Genomic DNA, 10668 nt, shown 5'->3' on the forward strand with positions numbered 1-10668 from the left:
TGGAATCTGAGGGTGCAAAAAAATCGAAATATTGAGAAAATCGCCTTTAAAGTTGTCCAAATGAAGTTCTTAGCAATGCATATTACTAATCAAAAATTAAGTTTTGAGATATTTACGGTAGGAAATTTTCTAAATATCTTCATGGAACATGATCTTTACTTAATATCCTAATGATTTTTGGCATAAAAGAAAAATCAATCATTTTGACCCATACAATGTATTTTTGGCTATTGCTTCAAATATACCCCAGCGACTTAAGACTGGTTTGTTTTGTGCTCCAGGGTCACATATCTATTTTTGTGATGACTGCATTTAAAGAGGCTGCAGAACTAAATGATTTTAGTCACAGTTATATAGGTACTAATCATGATTGTACAGGTTTATTGTTAAATGTACTTTACAAAGGCCCGTATTAATCCTAAAACTACACTTTAAACAGGATTTTATTGTGTCTTCCGATGAAAATAGCACAACAAGCTATTTGTACATTGTTTACAAAACACAACTACACTATTTATTTAAACCATCCTATTCATGGTACTCAAAATCCATGACTTTTTGTGACAGCAAGTGATATTTTGTCAAAATAACATCTGTCACATTGTACCAGAATTTAAGCCACATTAAAAACACCACCACAGAGAGCCCTGATGCAGTATTGGATATAAATAAACTTGGCTGACATATATGATAGTAATTCACATTACATGGGTCTGGACAATGGAGATATCAGAAGCACATTTTCTCTTTGTATAGGTTTGTTAAAATAAAAGGTAACAGTTACTCTGGACACCTTGAAATATATGTTGGCAAGCATAGGTGCAGTTATTATACATAATATGACAGAACTTTCAATGAGGGGAAAAAAACACAGGGTGAAACTTGATTTTTGGTTGATTTGTGGGTGTTTCATTCCTGAATGGAGTCTGTCATTACATTAAGATCAAAATTACAACCACGAATGCTTTCTCTTATAACATGCACTGTTGAATCGTGCACATCAAGTCCAAAAATATAAAGTAAATAGGGTAAACACTGATTTCTTCTTGTAATGCTCAGGTTTCATGATGTTCATACCAAGCTTCTCAAGGCTTATTGATTTAACAGTTTTTAGATCTCTACGGTTAGTCTGTTTTCTCAAGGGTGTTATTGTCTTGCAAACAGAAAGTGAGAGTTTGGGGAGTGTTGTTGGATCTGCTGTTGCAGTATGGGTGCTCTCTTCTTGAGTTCTTCGGGGGTCTGCCAACAGCTCTTCGTCCAGCCAAAGCCCCTCTCCTCCGTGGACCTGTAGCTGGTAGTACATTGATCTGATTGATTATCGGAGTGGTCTTACCAAAGGAAAAGAGTGATGCCTGAAGGGCACTGTCAGTCTTTATCTGAAAGAAACTGGACACAAAAGCTCTTATAGGCGGTGTAAAACTTGCATCCTCATTCAGCTTCTTTTTCAGCATCCCAAAAATCTCCTCAAGCTGCCCATCTAAAGACCCAACGACCTCTTCAGCTGCACCTAAACAGATAGATACAATGCTAATGACTGTGTTGACTGTTAACCGTTTAAGTCTGATTAATGTAAGATGCTTGAAAATAACGTACTTGGGCCTGGCTCGTTATCTTCTGTGAAATGCTCTGCTTCTAAACAGAAAGACAGTTTGTATACATACTGTAATAGCCGATGTAATAATCACATTACAAAACGTCTGCATCCATATTAAATCTTGATCTCAGAAAACACTGAGACACAGCTCACATACAGAGTCACAAGACCAGAGTAAGCACATTTTGACTGGTCTGTTTTATATCTACATAATGCATGTGAACTGCGTCTCACAAAGTGACCAAAGATGAGTTGCTTCACCTGTGGTGATGATTGGTACAGCATCAACAGACACTCCATCTTCAATGCATGCGGTGTGTCCGTCTGCTTGTTTTAGAGAAAGGACAATGTTGTGAAATCAGTATCTCTTTATAGACAATTACTGATGTAGTCTCGTTTCATTTCAGCAGGTGTGTGAAATATGCTCCTGTTCACCTGTCATTGCCGCTGTCTCCCATGATTGTTCCAACTCTAAGGGTTTAAAAAGCTCGTCTGAAATGTCCTTCCCTGAACAGACACCCATATATTGCACAAGAAAATAAAATGGAATTAAACAACAGTTTTCTGCATTTGCATGCAAATAATATGATTTAATTTAAATAAAAAAGGCAAACATTTTGAATATATCTGTAACACTTTTTCAATTTTAAGTATACATCCTATTTGGAGTATACACACTGATATTTTTTGTGTAACTAAGAGTTACAATTAAGTAAAAAGGTGGGCTGGGCAGAATAATGACTTTGTAAAAATAGCAACATCTTTTCAAAAACACAAGACTACTATTTATATGAATATAGAGTAGTGTGATGTTGCAAGCAAGTACAATATCCAAATTGTCCTAAACATTAGACATGCTTTATTTTAAGTCTTCAATAGCTATGTTTCCATCCAAAGTTGCGAATTTAACTTATGCGCAAAACTGTAATATCGCATAAAACATTTGCGAATAAAGCACCGTTTCCATCCAACGAGTCAAAGAGAACAAAATCGCCACTTCCTGATACACTGGCACTAAACATATCTAAGAAAATTAGGAAAAGCCACACTCTAAAAAATGCTGGGTTAAATATAACCCAGCGCTGGGTTAAAAAGGGACAAACCCAGCTATTGGGTTGTTTTGACACAGTGGTTGGGTTCAAAACTACCCAATAGCTGGGTCAAAACAACCCAATAGCTGGGTCAAAACAACCCAACCGCTGGGTCAAAACAACCCAATAGCTGGGTCAAAACAACCCAACCGCTGGGTCAAAACAACCCAAAACACTGATTTCTTCTTGTAATGCTCAGGTTTCATGATGTTCATACCAAGCTTCTCAAGGCTTATTGATTTAACAGTTTTTAGATCTCTACGGTTAGTCTGTTTTCTCAAGGGTGTTATTGTCTTGCAAACAGAAAGTGAGAGTTTGGGGAGTGTTGTTGGATCTGCTGTTGCAGTATGGGTGCTCTCTTCTTGAGTTCTTCGGGGGTCTGCCAACAGCTCTTCGTCCAGCCAAAGCCCCTCTCCTCCGTGGACCTGTAGCTGGTAGTACATTGATCTGATTGATTATCGGAGTGGTCTTACCAAAGGAAAAGAGTGATGCCTGAAGGGCACTGTCAGTCTTTATCTGAAAGAAACTGGACACAAAAGCTCTTATAGGCGGTGTAAAACTTGCATCCTCATTCAGCTTCTTTTTCAGCATCCCAAAAATCTCCTCAAGCTGCCCATCTAAAGACCCAACGACCTCTTCAGCTGCACCTAAACAGATAGATACAATGCTAATGACTGTGTTGACTGTTAACCGTTTAAGTCTGATTAATGTAAGATGCTTGAAAATAACGTACTTGGGCCTGGCTCGTTATCTTCTGTGAAATGCTCTGCTTCTAAACAGAAAGACAGTTTGTATACATACTGTAATAGCCGATGTAATAATCACATTACAAAACGTCTGCATCCATATTAAATCTTGATCTCAGAAAACACTGAGACACAGCTCACATACAGAGTCACAAGACCAGAGTAAGCACATTTTGACTGGTCTGTTTTATATCTACATAATGCATGTGAACTGCGTCTCACAAAGTGACCAAAGATGAGTTGCTTCACCTGTGGTGATGATTGGTACAGCATCAACAGACACTCCATCTTCAATGCATGCGGTGTGTCCGTCTGCTTGTTTTAGAGAAAGGACAATGTTGTGAAATCAGTATCTCTTTATAGACAATTACTGATGTAGTCTCGTTTCATTTCAGCAGGTGTGTGAAATATGCTCCTGTTCACCTGTCATTGCCGCTGTCTCCCATGATTGTTCCAACTCTAAGGGTTTAAAAAGCTCGTCTGAAATGTCCTTCCCTGAACAGACACCCATATATTGCACAAGAAAATAAAATGGAATTAAACAACAGTTTTCTGCATTTACATGCAAATAATATGATTTCGTTTAAATAAAAAAGGCAAACATTTTGAATATATCTGTAACACTTTTTCAATTTTAAGTATACATCCTATTTGGAGTATACACACTGATATTTTTTGTGTAACTAAGAGTTACAATTAAGTAAAAAGGTGGGCTGGGCAGAATAATGACTTTGTAAAAATAGCAACATCTTTTCAAAAACACAAGACTACTATTTATATGAATATAGAGTAGTGTGATGTTGCAAGCAAGTACAATATCCAAATTGTCCTAAACATTAGACATGCTTTATTTTAAGTCTTCAATAGCTATGTTTCCATCCAAAGTTGCGAATTTAACTTATGCGCAAAACTGTAATATCGCATAAAACATTTGCGAATAAAGCACCGTTTCCATCCAACGAGTCAAAGAGAACAAAATCGTCACTTCCTGATAAACTGGCACTAAATATCTCTAAGAAAACTAAGAGAAGCCACTGAATATAATAATTTTCATATGTAATAAATTACTTGCGCTTCAGAGCGAGCAGACGTAACACAATAAATGCTGTTCGGAGATGGATGCCTGCTGTTTGGGAACGCAGTCATGTAAGACAATTATACAGAAATACTTTGACGACAGACATTTCAGGCATTTCAGAACGACCAAAACAACATAGATGCTGTGAACGAGATTATAAGTTTAAGTTTTTTATACGCATTTTTAGAATTCATGCGCATCTTGGCATTTCCATCCAGCGGTTTTTTATGCGATATTCCAAAATGTGCTTAAAAATAGGTGGATGGAAACATAGCCATTAACACTTCATTAGCATATACAGTGGGGAAAAAAAGTATTTAGTCAGCCACCAATTGTGCAAGTTCTCCCACTTAAAAAGATGAGAGAGGCCTGTAATTTTCATCATAGGTATACCTCAACTATGAGAGACAAAATGAGAAAAAAAATCCAGAAAATCACATTGTAGGATTTTTAAAGAATTTATTTACAATTTATGGTGGAAAATAAGTATTTGGTCAATAACAAAATTTCATCTCAATACTTTGTTATAATATACCCTTTGTTGGCAATGACAGAGGTCAAACGTTTTCTGTAAGTCTTCACAAGGTTGTCACACACTGTTGCTGGTATTTTGGCCCATTCCTCAAGAGCAGTAATTTAAAGTGCCTTACCCTTACAATTCATTCACATTTCATTCATAACCAGCATATACTCATCTATAAGTGTTAGAAAGACGTGTGTATTTCCATTTTACATAAAGGATGCAGAGAGGGTAAGCGGTTTGGAGAATGGATGGCTCATCCTGACAGCCAGCTATGATAGCACAGGTATTTCTGACTAAAATAAATTATATATTTTGTTAAACATCTGTTGTTAGACAAATGTGTTGTTATAAGTAGGTCTAAAATTCTACATATGGCACAAGTAATTGTATTTTTATAAAAGCAGTCAGTAACTGCAAAGGGACTATTGAAATGGGGTGGTGCTTTGGTTTTTATTTATTTTAATTTTTTAACTTCTGCCTTAAAAACAGATGTTTTTTTGGTTAAGAATGTAATATGTAGTATAGATTAGTTAGAACGTAACCCTTCATGTAGCCTGTAGCCTATAGTCTACACAGATACATTCACTATATTTGTTTTCATAGCCTTCCATTTGCACATTGTCTGACCTGAGACACAATGCTAAGCCAGCTCCATTAACCTAAGGTAAAACTATGTAAAAAGCCCTCAACATTTACCTCACTTTGTAGAAAATATATAGAACATATATATTGTATATCGCTATTCAGCCTAAAAATACAGAGAGATTTTAGATGCCATGCTGTAATGTAGTCATTGCTAAAGGTGCTCAATGTGCATATATATATATATGTGTGTGTGTGTGTGTACTCCAGGTTTGCCAGAATTGTCTCACCTGCAGGTTCAACACATGATTTCTGAAAAAGCTTGTGGTATAATCTGTAGTGAAATATAATAAAAATGATTAAATATTCATATATAATATTTATTAAAAAAAATTGCATATATTGTCTTCTTAAGCTCAATTCAGTTTGTCAAACGATACAATTCTTAAGAGACATCACAATATTTAGGATGAAATATATTAAACTATTATTATATTATTATTATAACAAAAGCAAAAAAGGCCTCTAACACTAGCTTCCTCTATTCTTTTTCTATTCTATCTTTTTTCTTCATATTTATTATATAAAATAAAACTTTGCTACGTGTACTGCGTTAAGCTAACTGAGACTTGTTATAGCACTTGCGTATCATTGCTCTTTTGTTGATTTTGATTGCTTCCATCATCATGGAAGAGTAAGTCACTTTGGATAAAAGTGTCTGCTAAATGACTAAATGTAAATATGTGACCCTGGACCACAAAACCAGTCTTAAGTGTCAATTTTTTGAAATTGAGATTTATACATCATCTGAAAGCTGAATAAATAAGGTTTCCATTGATGTGTGGTTTGTTAGGATCGGACAATATTTGGCCGAGATACAACTATTTGAAAATCTGGAATCTGAGGGTGCAAAAAAATCTAAATATTAAGAAAATTGCCTTTAAAGTTATCCAAATGAATTCTTAGCCATTCATATTGTTAATCAAAAATTACGTTTAGCTATATTTACAGTAGGAAATTTACAAAATATATTCATGGAACATGATCGTTACTTAATATCCTAAAGATTTTTGGCATAAAAGAAAAATCAATAATTTTGACCCATACAATGTATTTTTGGCTATTGGTACAAATATACCCCAGCGACTTAAGACTGGTTTTGTGCTCCAGGGTCACATATATAAAATATTTTGTTACTTTATAGTTCACCTCTTAACATTTATAAAATCATTTAAAAAATGTGTAAAACTTTTTCCACAATTACAAAGAGTTTTAAGAACTTGAAACTAAATTTGGAACTAGATTTTTACTTTTTTGTTATTGACTCATAAACAGCCTCACTACATTAACATTACACATTTTAAATACAGATTTTACTATTTTATTGAAAGACTGGCCTGTAGCAGAACTGAAGGTCTGGGCAAATGGATCGATCTGCAATAGCATAAGTGTAGTTATCGCCTTCCTCTTCCTGCAGGCTGTATTTAATATTCTTGAGTGCAGATGAAGGAGAGTGACCGCTTTTGTAGAGCTGTTGTAGCTTTTCAATGGTGTCATTCGACACATCTCTCCACCTCATGGCCTCAGCTGTGTTCAGTCTATGATTATGTTCATTTCTCAAGTTCACATGAAGGAAATAGCCCTCTTCAAGGTGTGGGTCTCCTGATCTGTGGAAGGACAGATGAAGTATTATGTTTTAATGCAGAGTTTCAAAATAGATTGCATGATTTTCTGCAAATTAAATTTATTGTAACCAAAAGTTTAGGTGTTCAAATTTCTGTTGAATTGTATTGTGTTTCTGGTCTCACCTGGACTTTCTTTCATTCATAAATCTCTTGAGAATCAGAAACATGGTGGCAGGGCAGTTGGTATTTTTGGTCTTCTTGGATGATGAACTGTATGTTTTGTGCTGGCATCTCAGATCCACCTATGGAATATACACAAATTCTCAAATTTATACTGAACATGACATTTTTTTCCCCCCAAAAACATCTTTACTATTAATCCTGTAATTATTACATTATCGTTAATCGTCATTAAAGGGGTCATATTATGCTCTTTTACAAAGTCTTGATTTTGTTTTGGGGGTGTACTACAACAGGCTCTCATACTAATGAATGAATGAATGAATGAATGATGCATTTATATACTAGGTTGTTCGAAAAGCACATTATTTTTCACATATTTTACAATATTACAACACCTCTCTCCCCAGTCTGGCACGAACGGCTCGAATAGCTCCTGTATCAAACGAAGGCCCGCCTTCTGAAATATGAAATGTGCTGTGATTGGTTAGCTGGGCCAGTGTGTGCTGTGATTGGTTAGCTGGGCCAGTGTGTGCTGTGATTGGTTAGCTGGGCCAGTGTGTGCTGTGATGGGTTAGCTGGGCCAGTGTGTGCTGAGATTGGTTAGCTGGGCCAGTGTGTGTTGTGATTGGTTAGCTCGGTCAGTATGTGCTGTGATTTCTGTTAAATAAAATATGTCCTTTTGAAGTGGACTTTGAGCTTTGTAACTTTGTAGATCTTTTTATGCTCAAACAGCAACATTACAGACTAACTAAAGTTGAAAAAGTGAAAAAGCATAATAGGACCCCTTTAAATTTCTTTATTACAATAACTGTCACCAAAGCTTTACATTAACAGACACCCTGCTTAGCCAAGGTCACCAGATGATTTAACAAAGAAAGTAAATTTAGAGAATGTTATTACACTTATGAATTACACACAATAAGAACAGGTATGTCTATTATGAAAGGTAACCAGGCTCAGTTTTGAAATCATGTTGCCTTTAAAGTGTACATAAAAGTGTAATTAAAGTGTACATAAATACTCTGTATTTGTTGTAGCGTCCAGAGTCAGGGTATGTCCTGGATTTCCTCCATGTTAAAGCTGAGGACTTCTGGAAGTCCTCCAACCACTTCTGGACCTGCTCCTCTGAAGTCATCTGCAACTTAAGAGCCGCTCTGAAGTTTTCAACATCCCCCGACATTTCCAGCAGTTCATGATGACAAAGTAGATGACTGTAGCCGGGTGGCAAGATTTTCTGCAATGAAAAATGTCAGTTAATAAAACACACACACACACACAATCTCTCAAGAACATGTCCAAGTCACATTTCACCCCAAGTTCTAAAGATTTTATTTCTCTGTCACTTTCAATTTGATTTGCATTGTGAAACAAATAAGCACATTTCCTCCCCAAACAATTTAATTACTGTAATGCATCCAGATGCTTTAATTTTTTTTTTAATTCTCATTGTTCGTAATGATGATTTGCATTTAATTTTCATTACTGTAACAGTGTTTTTTTTTTTTAGATATTGCAGTTTAGTTTTAAATGCAGTACAACAAATGCTACAGTACCAAGGATACATTGTGGCATTATTCAATTGAGAGAAAATATTCTTAGCTCTCATGCAAATATTTTCACATTGAAAACAATGGCTAATATTTTTCCCCCTGAAACAAACAAATAAAAAAGTCTAGTCAGGCTAGCTTTAGTAACTATTGTGTTTTGCAGCAAGAATTATTGCACTATATAATTTATCTCATTTGACTATAGCAGCAGTGGTGATTGGTTCTGCATGTGTTTAGACAATTTGTGTTTATGTTTTTTAACCTATTTTATAGACAATACAATTACATTGAGGAGCCACATGGAGCCAAAGGTAATTACTAACTTACGGTTATTATACATACAATGGTATAACTATATTATAACTATGATATAGATTCATACTGGTTAGCAAGACTTTTATTAAAGCCTTACTTTAATAGGCTACCGAGCCGTACAATGTTAATGTAATTTGTTAACGCAAGAGGTAAATATTATAAATGAATCATGTCAGCTGTGCTAACATTAGCCAACTAGCTCACACAAACTCAGGTCGCTCTTTAATGGTGAAAATAGCTGCTACTAATATTATAAATTACAACAAACCTCCACATGATCTGTGTCCTCTGCTGCTTTATCCTCTCCAACACAATGCTGACACTTTAATAGTGTCATTTTGAGCAGCTGAGAACAGCCGGAGAGCTAAACTTCTCGATCGTGTCTAAAAGGTAACCGTCCTACGCAACACTCTCGCGAGAATTACAGGGACTTATTTGGAGACCACCGCGCGCGTTCTCTCTATCAAAAGGCTTTACTTTGCCAAAGCATGTGTAACATTAAATTACAGACATGCCCATTTTCGCTGATAAAACGACTGATAAAATTACAGATTATTTATTTATGTTTTTGGTTTATTAAACAATTTTATTATTGTTTTTCATTGTTGATATATTTACCAATTTATGTTTACGTCGTTTTGGGTCAGATAACATTTATTTTGTTGAACTGTTGCTTCTATCCAGTGTATTATTTTTGTATTTTAATAATTTGATTTAATTGGGGTTCTATAACCAACTGAATTATGTTTAACTAGATTCTGATTGGCATGTCAATTTTGATATTCTTCTTAATAGTGTAAAAAGCGCTTTGTGCTTTGTCTCAGGTCGTTGCTGATTTTTACACCAATGTATGTGTTCTGTGTACGTCGCTCGCGAGCTACCAGGTTATTTTAATGATCCCTTTACGTATTTTAATTATCATTAAACCTGTATTTGATTAGATAGTCTGGGGTTTCATGACCCTTTAATCTAAGTTATTAAAGGGGTCATATGATGCGATTTAAATTTTTCCTTTCTCTTTGGAGTGTTACAAGCTCTTGGTGCATAAAGAAGATCTGTAAAGTTGCAAAGACTAAAGTCTCAAATCCAAAGAGATATTCTTTATAAACGTTAAGAGTCAGCCACGCCTACCTAAAACGGCTCGTTCTAACATGCCCCCACATATCTACCTCACTATGTGGGAAGATTTACATAACGCTGCCCAAATGTTCACACAAAGAAAGGCGGCGTAACTTTTATTCTACTTTGCTTGGCCTTCCAAAAGAGGACGATATCCGCTTCGTCATGCCTGGAGCTGATCCATGCTGGTCGCTGAGGAAATACATCACCTTCGCGCTGTGAATCGCCGGATAGGCTTTCACCGTGGACGAAGCGGAGTCCAGGC

The 10668-nt window shown here is 35.7% G+C and overlaps 1 protein-coding gene across 3 annotated transcripts; it reads right to left on the minus strand.

Annotated features, from left to right (window-relative positions):
• Positions 1–2873: 2873 nt before the first annotated feature.
• On the minus strand, positions 2874–9686 carry LOC107594959 (uncharacterized). 3 transcript variants are annotated; one of them, XM_016285195.1, is made up of 9 exons: positions 9553–9686; positions 8444–8656; positions 7423–7541; positions 7012–7281; positions 5905–5948; positions 3855–3926; positions 3681–3743; positions 3419–3457; positions 2874–3332 (listed from the first exon to the last, which is right to left on the minus strand). In XM_016285195.1, exons 1-9 carry the CDS (start codon positions 9619–9621, stop codon positions 2950–2952), a joined length of 1272 nt encoding a protein of 423 aa, XP_016140681.1. In that variant the 5' UTR covers positions 9622–9686; the 3' UTR covers positions 2874–2949. The 3 variants fall into 3 exon arrangements, with proteins under 3 accessions (XP_016140681.1, XP_016140682.1, XP_016140680.1); XM_016285196.1 differs by having other exon boundaries at positions 3419–3451; positions 3681–3746; XM_016285194.1 differs by having other exon boundaries at positions 3681–3746.
• Positions 9687–10668: the final 982 nt, after the last annotated feature.

The sequence above is a fragment of the Sinocyclocheilus grahami genome, unplaced genomic scaffold (assembly GCF_001515645.1).
Source record: "Sinocyclocheilus grahami isolate Dianchi unplaced genomic scaffold, SAMN03320097.WGS_v1.1 scaffold194.1, whole genome shotgun sequence".
NCBI classification, from domain to species: domain Eukaryota; kingdom Metazoa; phylum Chordata; class Actinopteri; order Cypriniformes; family Cyprinidae; genus Sinocyclocheilus; species Sinocyclocheilus grahami.

Bases quoted from the DNA above. Each gene is read 5' to 3' on its own strand.
- LOC107594959 (XM_016285194.1), bottom strand. From the start codon at position 9,621: ATGACACTATTAAAGTGTCAGCATTGTGTTGGAGAGGATAAAGCAGCA. The intron at 3,927-5,904 runs GTGAGACAATTC...GTGTCTGTTCAG, and splicing joins ATCATGTGTTGAACCTGCAG to GGAAGGACATTTCAGACGAG. The intron at 3,333-3,418 runs GTACGTTATTTT...CTATCTGTTTAG, and splicing joins AGATAACGAGCCAGGCCCAA to GTGCAGCTGAAGAGGTCGTT.